We start from the raw sequence: 12,322 nt of genomic DNA on the forward strand, positions 1-12,322 counted from the left end.
TTGTATATCTTATGTTTTTAACTGAATGGTGTATGCAGTCAACAAATACGTCACCGAAATCCTGGACGGGATGCGTCCGGGAAGAATGGCACGTATGGTCACCCTGATCTGGATTCACAAATCACAGGCAACAGCTTTTTATCTTTGTTTTCTTTAAAAACTGCTCTTTGCCTCTACCTCAATGTATTTCAATGGCTCACTGAAGTCTCCATGAATTACCTGACGGCCGAGCTTTTGGACTTCCGTTGGCAGAACTCTGTAACTATATGGGCCAGGCTGCTAAAGGAAAAAAATGTGGAAACAATATAGTTTTAAAATGATTTTAAGTTAAACTCAATAATCTTGTCATGGAAACTGACCCATTTATTTTACCTTTGCTGATGGTACAAAAACTTTAATTTTATAAATAACTTATAATTTTTTTTTTTACATAAACACATTACATTAAAAGCATACATTATACAATGTGTACTTTTGTCAATATTACAGTTTTTATGACATTATTTATTTATAATATTTATTATATTACAAAAACATAATACAAACTTCCATCTTCCATTCATCTCATTAACCCAAAACCATTTGAGAAACTCTGTCCTAAACTGCAGATGACAGACAGGTGAAGGACTGTAGCAGAATTAATGTCATTTTTATTGTTATTTCACACACACGCACTAGCACGTTTCCATGTTTTGTGTTGACATTCCATAGATGTAATGCATTTTATACTGTACTAACTGTATATTCTATTCCCCTTACCTACGCCATTCCCTAACCCCAACCATCATAGAAAACCGTTCTCCCACTTCACATTTTCAAGAAACATCATTTTGTTTGATTTATAAGCTTGTTTCCTCATTGGGCCCTCAAAATGTCCCCACAAGGTTACAAAAATACTGGTATTCCTACAATTGGTCCCCACAACGTGATATTACCAGGTACACACGCACGCACACGCACACACACACACACACACGCACACACACACACACACACACACACACACACACACACACACACACACACACACACACACACACACACACACACACACACACACACACACAGTGAGATCAGGATGTCTTCTTCACGTCTCGGTTGATTGTGTTGACGTAAGTCTCTCTTTCTCCTTTTCTGCTTTGTTACTTTTACTTCTGCTGTCAGAGAACCTGTTCAAACACACAACATGTTATCATTTTTATTCAGAAGTATTTATTTACAGTACAATGCATACTTTTCTGCTTTATTGTCTCTTGATATAATTTAATGTCAAACAGTTAGATAAAAGTGTTGACATAAATTTATATTATAATTGGCATGGATCTAAGTAAAATGAAGGAAAATTACAATTAACATTAAAGCTTAATTTGTTGTCATTCAGTTCATAAACTAACAACAGACAACAATTTCTATACCATTCTTCTCTTACTCTGGTTAATATTTAAAAATATATTGCTCATTGCTAATGCACTCTTATTCGTTTAAGTGAAAGTTGACAAAATTACAATAAGCTTTTATCCAAAGCTACGGGATTCATCCTAACGGGCAATAATATGGGAAGTGTATTTGTACACATGAACAAATTATTATTTATAAATTAACATATGCTGTTTTTTGTTATTTTATTGTTTAAACTCATGTTTATAAAATCAACCTGTAGAAACAGCACATTTCTTTTAGACTGAAATAAAACTGACCGCTCCCTTTTCAGGTACACATAGAAACAGTTTAAGTGTTGAAAAAAAGTCAGATGATCTATTTGTTCCTATTGGGTGAATGCATGCAGGATTTTATCTGAAGCTAGTTATTATAGTTTATTAAGTTTTAAATATGGATATATTTCTTACAAAATGGCTTCGATTACCCTCAGAAGTCCTTTATTGCTCAGATTGGGATTTTTGCAGCCGATACAGAGTAACGATTTCTTTTCATAATGATCGGCCATTACTAATGCCCGATACTGATTCTTCAAGCTAAAATGCAAGCTCTTTGATGACTGTTAAGCCAAAGTTATAGTCGTCTTTGTAATATTATTTGCCGTATTAGGTAGCCTATATTAATAATAAAGAATGAAATAAATAAGCACAACAAATATTTCTTCTACAAATAGCAATGTAATATGCCTAAAAAAAGGCTTATGCCTGCTAAAAGTATAAAAAAAAAAACACTTTAGATATGAATATAAATATTAACACATTCATATAAAGTTCAACAGTTCTTCAGTGAAGAGCAGAAAGTGATTTTATTGAGAGATGAATTAGGTTACTGTAGCTTTAAGACGTGAGAGAGATCGCTCTGTACTCATGCACTGAATGACAGGCTGTGTGTGTGTGTGTGTGTGTGTGTGTGTGTGTGTGTGTGTGTGTGTGTGTGTGTGTGTGTGTGTGTGTGTGTGAGTGTGTGTGTGTGTGTGTGTGTGCGCGCAACGTATGTACATGGAGAAGAACAGGTGCGAGTAAAATGAAAGTTTAAACTGTCAAAACTTTAAAATGCATGTAAAGAATAAACTTTCGGCATGAAGATGCAATGTCCGTTATTGATTTGTGTTGTATACGCTGTTTGATGGGGATGTGAAGATGCGTCGCGGTGTTAGAACCGGAGTGCGTCCTCATAGAAAATACACAGAGAGAGAAATCCAAATTTGCACCTCGCACACGAGCAACGGGTTGTAAAAATGCTCGCACATCATTTAATGCCATGATCGACCGATACCGATCTACGGCCGATCGATCGGAGCATCCCTAGTTCAATCTGTGAAGAATGGATGCACTTTTTGAGCTATAAACTCAGAAGTTATTCCTAAAGCTTAAACTGCATAGGCATTTTTTATTATAACTTTGATTGTGTTCGTCTGAAAGAAGATGGTCGTATGCATCTCAGATGGCTTGAGGGAGTAAATCATGAGGTAATTTTGGTATTTTGCTGGAGTATCTCTTTAAAGTAAACAAACCTGCTGAGACTAGAGTTAACATTTTATGTTATAAAAAACATTAACTTTACATCACTGGATGACATGGACATTTTAAATATATAATAAATATAAATCATTGCACACCTTAGTCTATTCAGTTTGTAATCTGAATCATTCACCAGATCAGACAGCAGCTTCTTTCCTAAATCTCCCAGATTATTATCACTCAAAACAAATTCTGTCAGGTGTGATGGGTTTGATCTCAGAGCTGAAGTCAGAGCAAAACAACCTTCATCTGTGAAATTACAATTATGCAACCTGCAAAGAATAAAGAACACATTTCACTTTATTTTCATCAAAAAGCAGAGATTTCTTTCAGTTTGATTTGTTTTTATTGTTTAAATTATTTTCAATTATCTATCTGTGCATGTTTGCACTTTTTATCTTATATTGTAAGGCATAAAATGTCTTCACCTGTCACACGTTGACCTGAGCATCACTATTGGAACGGTTTTGTAATAAATGTCACAAAGTCAACAGGTTTAAAGCATGTAAATTACTGACTAATATCCTTTAAATTGCCATTAAATTCTTTTTTACTAAATTTACTGCTAAAAATGCTCATTTACAAGAAAACGTGCATCTGAACTCCTCATTTGTCTCTTTAATAGACAGATTCATAATATGTCTTTAAAAACCACATCAAGTGAGACTACACATAAATCATCTTACTTCAGTTTCTCCAGTTTACAGCGAGGATCCTCCAGTACAGCAGAGATCAGCTTCACTCCCGAATCTCCAAGATTATTATTAGACAGACCCAGTCTTCTCAGGTGTGATGGGTTTGATCTCAGAGCTGAAGACAGAGCAACACAACCTTCATCTGTGATATTACACTCATGAATCCTGTTGGAAACAATAAAAAACACACACTCAATTGCGATATTTACCCCTCAAGTGCCACAGATCAGATATGACCCACAGACCTTTAAGCAGGATATTATTCTCTGATCGGTTTCAGGTCTCATTTATATGTGGAAATTAATTGGATATAAATTATATACATGCAATTGAATCTGCAATGTAAGCAGACAGATTGGATATTCCCATCTCAAGGCATGTTGTGCGTCATTCAAAATCTCAACTCAGGAGGACACCACCTGTGATCACATGACTCTCCTTAGCAGCGCAATGATGGAGGACGATGGCTTTGCTTCTTTTGAAGTTTTATGTCTTGTTATAGAAATAAAGCTCTTTAATCTTGTATAATCATTTTGTCTGTGTCCATTGCATATCGCACCATTTTACTTCCTCTTTGTTTTAAGCTCAGAGTTCCCACACCTTAGTTAACTTAAAATTCAAGGACTTTCCAGGTCCAATACCCTCACATTCAAGGACTAAATGTGGGGACACATTTTAAGTGAAAGCAAGGTTACATTGTGTTACTTTTTAAGATACATTTTTACAATTCCCTTTCAAGGGAACTTGCACTGCGTCACTGCGGTCACTCTTTGGAAATGCCTCCAGGGCTAAGTGCGTCTGAATGTGTGTATCAAATTCAACCAATGGTGAGGCTTAACGACAAAGACAGGGTGACGCGGGAGCCAGGAAGTATATCACTATCTGAAATATTGCCAAAGACGGCGTTAAAGGGACGCAGGAAGTATGGCAAGGAAGACGCAGCGTCTCGTTCCCTTCTCAGGAAACAACAGTTACTTACGTAACCCAAGACGTTTTCATGGGTCAAACACAACTATGCAAAAAAGCATTTTGGTACGAATCAACATTCGCATACAGAAGATATAAGCATTTAAAGCAAACAGTTTAGCACGTGTGCTTAAAAAGTCTAGAATTTTTATGATATTATCCTACAGGGAATAATATGGATTTTTTCCAGAAAACTTCTTACTTCAAATGGATTCAAGCACTTTCAATGACCTGTATCTATGCATGTATATTTTCAAAAACTTCCCACGGCCTTGAATGACCTGTTTCAGGTCCGTATTTTTACCTTGAATTGCTTTGCCAAGTTTAGTGTAGATGCAGATATCGGATATGAGACACTTTTAAAAGATGATGTCAGCGGGTCGTCAAAAAAATAAAAAATCAGATACAGGCAACAAATCGGCATCAAGATTAGCAGTGTATATCCAGCCTTAAACAGCTAGAAAAGTTTTTCATTACTATTATTTATTATTGTGTGTCATAAATTATATACATGTATTGTCAAAGTTTACTGTAGGAAAATATTATTTATATAAAAACAGACTGTACTTCTGGTAATACATTATATGAATGACATTTCTTACTTTCCAGGTAAATCTCAAACATGACTCTGTTAATTCTGTATCGGAAATTTACATGCCAGGTGTGCGTGCGTATGTGTCTATTGATGGAGGTGTTTAACAGAAATTTTGTGGGTTAAACACAGATATTATGAATACCAAATTTCTCAGTGGCACATTCGAAAACTTTTTTGTTAGCATCATATCATTCATAGCTAGACTACAGCAGCGTAATAACGAGTGTTTTATCTTAAGCTGATGATTTTTTTGATAGTTATTTTATATGTTTAGTTTCTAAATGAATTGAGTTGTCTCTCTGTTGCTTGCACATAAGTGTTTTTTTTTTCAAGAAATGCACGGCATGGGATGGTGAGTGTGACCTTCATTAGAAGAAAGTGATAGCTGTGGGATGATCCCATATTGCAGATAGCCTCAGAACCGAAGAAAATAAGGATATTGTTTTTGCCCAACAACAGCTGTCTGTGTTTGAGACAAAATTCAGAAATAAAAGGTTATTCATAAAGATAAGCAAAGCACAAACAGCTCTTATATAAAACTGGTTTGGGGCAGTTTCCAAGGGTGGCCTTGTGATAAGACAGAAACAGTATATAGCTCACTAAGAAACACAGAGCAGGGTCAACTGTCTTTTATCAAATGCTTGAGTGTACACTCTTTGACTCACAAGTATTGTATTCTAGCTGTTTGATACAACTTTTTTAATAAAATATGTTGAAGATCATTTTTCATCTGTTCCTACTAAAGAAAATTCACGACAAGGCCTTGTATTTCAAAATTTGACATATATGGCGGTAAACTAAAAACAACATTGCTTCAGTTTGCAAAGTATGAGCAAGCAATATTGAATTAGTAATATGGGATCATTAATATTAGCTCATTTAAGATGGCAATCATGGCACATTTAAAATTAAAACATCAGTGAAAATACCTCCTATGAGCTTCTATGCTGTATATTTTTTAAACAATACACCTTATTCAGCCTGCTGCCATTTTTTAATTGCAAAACGAGGCCGTGAAGGATGGACGTCCTGAGCTTGCACTATAAACCTATTGTTCTGTATCAAGATGCTGGTCATTCAGCCATCACAACACAAAGCTCGCACAATTTTAAAATCCCTGGTAGCCCTTCGGGCAGGTACTCAATTTTTGGTAGCCCGAAATGAATCTACGGTAAGTAGCCCGAATAAAAAATACATTATTTTTAATGTAAAATATAGATTCATCCTGGATGTCCTGCCCATCTCCACAATGGATCTAATCACCATTTAGTAGTGATTCAGTGGATCACAAGACTCAACGTTCGAATCATATAATGTTTTTCCAGTCACAAAAATAGGGGCTACTGTCGCTTTAAGAGCGATTTCTGCACAGAGTCTAATGTCATTAAACTGATTTCTATCTCAATTGATCCTTTTGACTTCAAGACATTCCTAATCGAATATATGCCATTCTGTTATAGCAATCCTTGACAATGATATTTGATTTACCCTGAGCTACAGCAAATTGCATTTCTCTGCTCTTTGTTCTTGCTGACAGTTGTGTAAAAAATCCCCAACAAGTTTGCAATTCTATTCACTGTGCAAAAAAAATGACGCTTAAGCTTGCTGCGGGACATTTAACTTGTTACATGAGGATAGTAATGACTGAGAAGATGACGTTGGAGGAATTTGTGAGCAACAGGTCCAGACAATTGTACGGTATGTGAGTACAATTTTACTCCACATCATGTGTAAATGATCTTACCAGAGATGCGCCAGTTTACATTGAGGATCCTCCAGTACAGCAGAGAGATGCTCCAATCCTGAATCTCCAAGATTATTATTAGACAGATTCAGTTTTCTCAGGTGTGATGGGTTTGATTTAAGAGCTGAAGACAAAGCAACACAACCTTCATCTGTGATATTACAATCCATCAACCTGTAGAGAACAGAGACACACAGATCAGATCAAGATCATTTAGAGCTGCTGGATCTTCTCAGACCATATTCTGTATCTACAGTTAGGTCCATAAATATTGGGACAGAGGCACATTTTGTGTTATTTTAGCTGTTCACCAAAATGTATTCTAGTTACAGTCATATTATGAATATTGGCATCCAGATTGATTTTTCGTTTCTCATGATATTGTGAAGGAGTTTTTTCTTTATCAAAGAGAGGATAATGCAATCATCCACAACTGTTATCTGGTATGGACGTCCAGGATTTGTTTGTTGCTGAGCTCACCAGTGTGTTTTATTAATCAGGATGTACCAAATTGTTGATCTGAACACTCTTAAATGTTCCTTCTATCTCTCTAAAGGATTTGTGGTGTTTCTGAAACCTAGTAAATATGGTTTTTATCACTTGTATGGAGATCTCCCTGAACCACATGATGTGGGTTCACGGCCACAGCTTCCAAATGCAAATGCCACACTTCAATCCACTTCAGACCTTTAAAATGCTTCATTTTTAAGGAAATCGTAAAAAAAAAAGAGACAATAAATTTCCATAAAACAGCTTTTAAGTACACTGTCCCATTAATTCTGACCCCTTTAAAAAGGGGGAGCTACATTGTTATGTCGAACTTAGAGGCAGCGTGTTAAGAAGCTTCCTAGGGGACACTCCGGGGAACACACTTAGGAACATAAACAACTTTGGTAAGATATATCTTTTTGAATCTTTTTGAGTCTTCTTAGCGTGCTAAGAGTGAGCGTTATTAGACACGTTTAAGGACATTTAATTTGTTATGATTAAATGTCTGATGTCTGAACTAAACCATCTTGTCATGTAAAAAGACATGATTAAAAAAAGATTCATACACAACTTTATATAATTCAAAACTTTTTTTTTTTACTTTTAAGTACACTGACAAAATAAGGTAATGCTGATAACTGAATTCATATAAATCAGTAAACAGATTCACTAAACAGATGTCATTACTTTATTACATGACAAATATTATACATATTCTCTTACCACAGTAGATCCAGTTTACAGTCAGGATTCTTCAGTACATCAGAGATCACCTTCACTCCTGAATCTCCAAATTTATTATAAGCCAGATTCAAATCTCTCAGGTGTGATGGGTTTGATGTCAGAGCTGAAGTCAGAGCAACACAACCTTCAACTGTGATTTTACAACACTCCAACCTGTAGAGAAATAACAAAATCGTATTGGTTTGAAAATGACATCATTAACAATGTTTTAAGAGTAAAGTGACACTTACTCAATTATTCTGAATTCAAAAATAACAGGCAGCAGCTTCTGAAGAACTTTCAGTGATTCAGCTTTGCTTTCTTCAACAAACTGATTCATGTCAAACCTTTTCAGCTCCTTTTGTGATGTCAGCATCACCAAACCTAAAGCTGACCACTGAGATGAAGAGAGTGTGGCTTTACTTAATGCAGACTTCAGATACTGTGGGATTTCATTTAATAGTGAAGGATCACCCAGTTCATTCAGACAGTGAATTAGATTGATGCATTTCTCTGGAGATTGATTGCTCCTGATGATATGCTTGATGAATTTGATTATTTTTGTTTTGCCCTGAGAGCTGCATCCTGTCTGTATTCTCAGACCTATGAGATTCTGATTCGAATCCAGCGACAAACCCAGAAGAAAACGAAGGAAAAGATCCAGATGTCCATTTTTACTCTTTACAGCCTGGTCTATAGCGCTCCGATACAGATGAAGTGTTGAAAGCTTACGTCTTTGATTTGTTTGAAATGCAGTCAACACATTTATGTTCTTGTTTATAAATGTAAGGTGCACATGTAGAGCTGCTAGATGTTCCTGAATGCTAAGATGAACAAAGCAGTAAACTTTCCTCATATACAAATTAAACTCCTCTCTGATGATATTAGTAAACAATCCTGAGTACACTGATGCTTCCTTTACATCAATGCCACAACCTCTCAGGTCTTCATCATAAAAGATCAGATTGCCTTTCACAAGATGCTCAAAAGCCAGTTTACACAGTTTGATGACCACATCTTCATCCTTTACTTTCTTCTCATAGTCCTTCTGATGTTTGAAGTTTGTCTGAATGATCAGGAAGTGTGTGTACATTTCAGTCAGATTCTTGGGGATCTCTCTTCTGTTTGATTTACTCAATATTCTCTCTAGAACAGTGACTGAAATCCAGCAGAACACTGGGATGTGACACATGATGTAGAGACTCCTGGATGACTTCAGGTGTGAGATGATTTGATCAGACAGACTCTCATCACTGATTCTCTTCCTGAAGTATTCCTCCTTCTGTGGATCACTGAAGCCTTGTACCTCTGTGACTCGATCAACACACTCAGAGGGGATGAGATCAGCTGCTGCTGGTCTGGAGGTGATCCAGATATGAGCAGAGGGAAACAGATTCCCCTTGATGAGGTTTGTCAGCATCACGTCCACTGAGGTTGATTCACTTACATCACACAACCTCACACTGCTGTGAAAATCCAGAGACAGACGACACTCATCCAAACCATCAAAGATGAACAACACTTTATATTTATCACTGAAGATTTCCATTTCTTTTGTCTCTGGGAAGAAAAGATGAAGAAGCTCTAATAGACTGAGTGTTTTGTCCTTCATCAAATTGATCTCTCTGAAAGGAAGTGGAAATATGAGGTGGACGTCCTGATTCTCTTTCTCTTCAGCCCAGTCCAAAATGAACTTCTGTACAGAGACTGTTTTTCCAATGCCAGCAACTCCCTTTGTCAGCACACTTCTGATGTGTTTGTGTTGTTCAGGTAAAGGTTTAAAGATGTCATTACATTTGATTGGTGTCTCCTCTGCCTCTCCACTTTTAATCTCTGTGATGTTGAGCTCTGTGTAGATCTCGTTCAGTAGTGTTAAGTTTCTCTGCTTTGATGTTCCTGGATACAAACATTTAAAGTTCTCTTTCAGATTTGATTTAAATGTGTTCAGGACTTCATTAAGTTTACGGCTGTGAAATGAAAACAGAAGTTAGTGAAGTACATGTAGAGAGCAAATAAGACTTTTAAGTCTACAGTTTACCTGAATTCAGGATACAAATATTCTGGTTGATTCACAGACTGCTCAAACTTCATCTTCTTACAGACGGGTTCGGTTATGACTGACCTGGAAGAAGAAAAAAACTAAGAACATTTCTGATATGTAAATTAAACTGAGGAATGTGAACAATACTGTTAAAATGTAATAATAAAAATTCCTACAAAGTATTCACAAAAAATGTCCCATAATTTTAACAAAACACACCCAAATATAAAATGTATAATTATAATCATATAATTTCTATATATGTCATGTCACTTTTGGTCAGGCCATCTCTTCATTTCTGTTGGTGGATCCATTGACCGCTCACTCTTCAAGGATGACTCTGATCTCTTCTGATGCTATAACACACAGCTCTGCTAAAAAAAATAAAAAATAAAACCATTACAGAAATTTCTACTGGTTTCCATAAAAAACCCAATAGGAACCATTAGATTTTACCATTAAAACCACTACACTGAAGTGGGTTTGGACCATATTCCATTAAAATCAATACATAGAACCAATAGAACCAATACATACCATTAGAGACCAACAAAGACCAATACACTGTAGTGTGTTTTGGGCCAAATTCCATTAGAACCAATAAAATTCCAAATAAAACCAATAGAATTTCTTTGATGGTGTCTATTGGTTTTTTTTAACAGGGATAGCTTAAATATTACTAACTTACGTGTAAACGTGATACAGACAGACATATAGGTGATATAGTTAAATACAGATAATGGCAAAAAATCTGCTAAAAAGTTATGGATGAGTAATCTGCAAAAACTTGAAGTATAACATTTTACCGAATTCCGTTAAGGTTTCCAGCACTTCCGGTTTCGCTACCAAAGACCGATGTCCAGATTAATTAATATCTAAACGTAATTTTTCCTCTTACTGATATTTAGATATTAGTATAAATTATAACAACAACAGCGTTAGTTGACGGGTTGATATCATGGTTGATATACAGAGATGTTTGGGCGGTCCATTTAGATCACGTGAAGAACCTCTGCCAATCATTATTAGCTGTGACGTCAGATGCGGCTTTCACAGGTTACATTGCAGTCTCTTGAGACAAAGATTTTTTTAATTTGATCATTAATAACAACTATAAAAAAAAATAAAGATATTAGTCACTAAAATGTAAATCTATCCTGGTTGTTGAATTAAAAGGCCACAGAAAGAAAATAGAACGTTCCCCTAACGTTACTATTTGGGTTTTTGGTAACCAAATAAGAACGTTCTGGGAACGTTCATTTATATTCATAATAACCTAGAGAGAACGTTCCCAGAACGTAAAGTGTTTATTTATCTGTCAATAAATATCTATATCGTGTTGAAGTCATTATTTATATATTTTATAAAATACAATGTAATCTAAATACAATATGTGATGCTGAGGTATTTTTTTTATTTATTAAAAATAAACTCCAGTTCATGTTCTCTGAACAATAAACACTGTTTAACACATGAATTGTAGTGTGATTATTTTCATTCAGGCATATCACAATATAGAGGTTGGTATTTATGTAGTTATATACTTTAATTAAGCATTTTAGTCGGATTATTTGCATTCAGGGATATCACAATATGTTAGAGGAACGTTATCAGAACGTTGAGGCAACGTGAGCAGACTGTTAGGGCATTGTTTCCCTAACGTTCGCAAAAGGTAAGGGGAACGTTCCCCTGAACCTAGAGGGAACTTTATATTGACTTTCCTGGGGAATCAGTAGGGAACGTTAGAGTATCTGTTGTGGGAACCAAATGATAACGTTCTGGGAACCAAAAATTGTTAGCTGGGTACATTTTAATCATTGTTATCAATATACACTATACAATATAGTAGCCTATGTATTTTATACTTACTTTCATTAAAAGCAGCAATATATACATGACAAGCATGACGGTCATCAGAATTCAAGTCTTATTTTTAGTCTCAGAATTCAAGTCTTTTTAAGTTAAGGCTGAAAATCAAAAAAATTAACACATCAATTTTGCTGACAAAAAACAAAGCACATATTTTACACTAAATCTATTATTAAAGGGATATTATTAAAATGATTGTTCATCCAAAAATGAAAATTCTGTCATCATGTACACACTCTCATG

The 12,322-nt window shown here is 35.5% G+C and overlaps 1 protein-coding gene across 2 annotated transcripts; it reads right to left on the reverse strand.

Moving 5' to 3' along the window:
* Positions 1-995: 995 nt before the first annotated feature.
* LOC135771815 (NLR family CARD domain-containing protein 3-like) lies at positions 996-11,186 on the reverse strand. 2 transcript variants are annotated; one of them, XM_065282186.1, is made up of 9 exons: positions 11,017-11,186; positions 10,484-10,581; positions 10,208-10,291; positions 8,421-10,136; positions 8,170-8,343; positions 6,958-7,131; positions 3,644-3,817; positions 3,056-3,229; positions 996-1,169 (listed from the first exon to the last, which is right to left on the reverse strand). In XM_065282186.1, exons 2-9 carry the CDS (start codon positions 10,522-10,524, stop codon positions 1,088-1,090), a joined length of 2,619 nt encoding a protein of 872 aa, XP_065138258.1. In that variant the 5' UTR covers positions 10,525-10,581; positions 11,017-11,186; the 3' UTR covers positions 996-1,087. The 2 variants fall into 2 exon arrangements, with proteins under 2 accessions (XP_065138258.1, XP_065138257.1); XM_065282185.1 differs by having other exon boundaries at positions 10,484-10,584.
* Between the last annotated feature and the right edge of the window lie 1,136 nt (positions 11,187-12,322).

This window comes from Paramisgurnus dabryanus, chromosome 8 (genome assembly GCF_030506205.2).
Source record: "Paramisgurnus dabryanus chromosome 8, PD_genome_1.1, whole genome shotgun sequence".
In the NCBI taxonomy this organism is placed as follows: Eukaryota; Metazoa; Chordata; class Actinopteri; order Cypriniformes; family Cobitidae; genus Paramisgurnus; species Paramisgurnus dabryanus.